Here is a 2,441-nt window from a genome sequence, read left to right as displayed (position 1 = left end):
TTAAAATCGATTTCCTTACTCCACCCCTGACAAGTGGATTAGCGCTTAAATCGATGTTGCCGGCTCGAATTTGGGGTACTGTGGACACAATTCGATGGTATTGGCCTCCGGGAGCTATCCCAGAGTGCTCCATTGTGACCGCTCTGGACAGCACTCTCAACTCAGATGCACTGGCCAGGTAGACAGGAAAAGAACCGCGAACTTTTGAATCTCATTTCCTGTTTGGCCAGCGTGGCAAGCTGCAGGTGACCATGCAGAGCTCATCAGCACAGGTGACCATGATGGAGTCCCAGAATCGCAAAAGAGCTCCAGCATGGACCGAACGGGAGGTACGGGATCTGATCGCTGTTTGGGGAGAGGAATCCATGCTATCAGAACTCCGTTCCAGTTTTCGAAATGCCAAAAGCTTTGTGAAAATCTCCCAGGGCATGAAGGACAGAGGCCATAACAGGGACCCGAAGCAGTGCCGCGTGAAACTGAAGGAGCTGAGGCAAGCCTACCAGAAAACCAGAGAGGCGAACAGCCGCTCTGGGTCAGAGCCCCAAACATGCCGCTTCTATGATGAGCTGCATGCCATTTTAGGGGGTTCAGCCACCACTACCCCAGCCGTGTTGTTTGACTCCTTCAATGGAGATGGAGGCAATACGGAAGCAGGTTTTGGGGACAAAGAAGATGATGATGAGGAGGAGGTTGTAGATAGCTCACAGCAAGCAAGCGGAGAAACCGGTTTTCCCGACAGCCAGGAACTGTGTCTCACCCTAGACCTGGAGCCAGTACCCCCCGAACCCACCCAAGGCTGCCTCCTGGACCCAGCAGGCGGAGAAGGGACCTCTGGTGAGTGTACCTTTTAAAATACTATACATGGTTTAAAAGCAAGCATGTGAAAGGATTACTTTGCCCTGGCATTTGCGGTTCTCCTAGATGTAGTCCTAAAGCCTTTGCAAAAGGTTTCTGGGGAGGGCAGCCTTATTGCGTCCTTCATGGTAGGACACTTTACCACTCCAGGCCAGTAACACGTACTCGGGAATCATTGTAGAACAAAGCATTGCAGTGTATGTTTGCTGGCATTCAAACAACATCCGTTCTTTATCTCTCTGTGTTATCCTCAGGAGAGTGAGATATAATTCATGGTCACCTGGTTGAAATAGAGTGCTTTTCTTCAGGGGACACTCAGAGGAGCCCATTCCTGCTGGGCTGTTTGCCTGTGGCTAAACAGAAATGTTCCCCGCTGTTAGCCACAGGGAGGGGGGGAAGGTTGAGGGGGTAGTCACGCGGTGGGAGGAGGCAAAATGCGACCTTGTAATGAAAGCACATGTGCTATGTATGTAATGTTAACAGCAAGGTTTACCCTGAAAGACTGTAGCGACTGTTTTATAAAATGTGTCTTTTTAAATACCGCTGTCCCTTTTTTTTTCTCCACCAGCTGCATGTGTTTCAATGATCACAGGATCTTCTCCTTCCCAGAGGCGAGTGAAGCTTAGAAAGAAAAAAAAACGCACTCGCGATGAAATGTTCTCCGAGCTCATGCTGTCCTCCCACACTGACAGAGCACAGACGAATGCATGGAGGCAAATAATGTCAGAGTGCAGAAAAGCACAAAATGACCGGGAGGAGAGGTGGCGGGCTGAAGAGAGTAAGTGGCGGGCTGAAGACAGGGCTGAAGCTCAAATGTGGCGGCAGCGTGATGAGAGGAGGCAGGATTCAATGCTGAGGCTGCTGCAGGACCAAACCAGTATGCTCCAGTGTATGGTTGAGCTGCAGCAAAGGCAGCTGGAGCACAGACTGCCACTGCTGCCCCTCTGTAACCAACCGCCCTCCTCCCCAAGTTCCATAGCCTCCACACCCAGACGCCCAAGAACGCGGTGGGGGGGCCTCCGGCCAACCAGCCACTCCACCACAGAGGATTGCCCAAAAAAAAGAAGGCTGTCATTCAATAAATTTTAAAGTTGTAAACTTTTAAAGTGCTGTGCTTAAAGTGCTGTGTGGCATTTTCCTTCCCTCCTCCACCACCCCTCCTGGGCTACCTTGGTAGTCATCCCCCTGTTTGTGTGATGAATGAATAAAGAATGCATGAATGTGAAGCAACAATGACTTTATTGCCTCTGCAAGCGGTGATTGAAGGGAGGAGGGGCGGGTAGTTAGCTTACAGGGAAGTAGAGTGAACCAAGGGGCGGGGGGTTTCATCAAGGAGAAACAAACAGAACTTTCACACCGTAGCCTGGCCAGTCATGAAACTGGTTTTCAAAGCTTCTCTGATGCGTACCGCGCCCTCCTGTGCTCTTCTAACCGCCCTGGTGTCTGGCTGCGCGTAACCAGCAGCCAGGCGATTTGCCTCAACCTCCCACCCCGCCATAAACGTCTCCCCCTTACTCTCACAGATATTGTGGAGCACACAGCAAGCAGTAATAACGGTGGGAATATTGGTTTCGCTGAGGTCTAAG

General features: G+C 51.0%; 1 protein-coding gene across 1 annotated transcript; it reads left to right on the top strand.

The window, feature by feature from the left end:
• Nucleotides 1-209: 209 nt before the first annotated feature.
• LOC125642237 (uncharacterized) lies at nt 210-1,961 on the top strand. The gene is made up of 2 exons (XM_048863246.2): nt 210-834; nt 1,424-1,961. The coding sequence occupies exons 1-2, from the start codon at nt 252-254 to the stop codon at nt 1,942-1,944; spliced, it is 1,104 nt and encodes a 367-aa protein (XP_048719203.2). The 5' UTR covers nt 210-251; the 3' UTR covers nt 1,945-1,961.
• The last annotated feature ends 480 nt before the right edge of the window (nt 1,962-2,441 follow it).

Source organism: Caretta caretta, chromosome 9 (assembly GCF_965140235.1).
Source record: "Caretta caretta isolate rCarCar2 chromosome 9, rCarCar1.hap1, whole genome shotgun sequence".
In the NCBI taxonomy this organism is placed as follows: domain Eukaryota; kingdom Metazoa; phylum Chordata; order Testudines; family Cheloniidae; genus Caretta; species Caretta caretta.
The sequence above is the reverse complement of the archived record's forward strand: the minus strand, read 5'-3'. Positions and strand labels throughout refer to the sequence as shown.

Excerpts from the sequence above, each read along its gene's own strand:
- LOC125642237 (XM_048863246.2), top strand. The coding sequence starts at position 252 with ATGCAGAGCTCATCAGCACAGGTGACCATGATGGAGTCCCAGAATCGC. Across the intron at positions 835-1,423 it reads AGGCGGAGAAGGGACCTCTG|CTGCATGTGTTTCAATGATC; the intron begins GTGAGTGTACCT and ends TTTCTCCACCAG.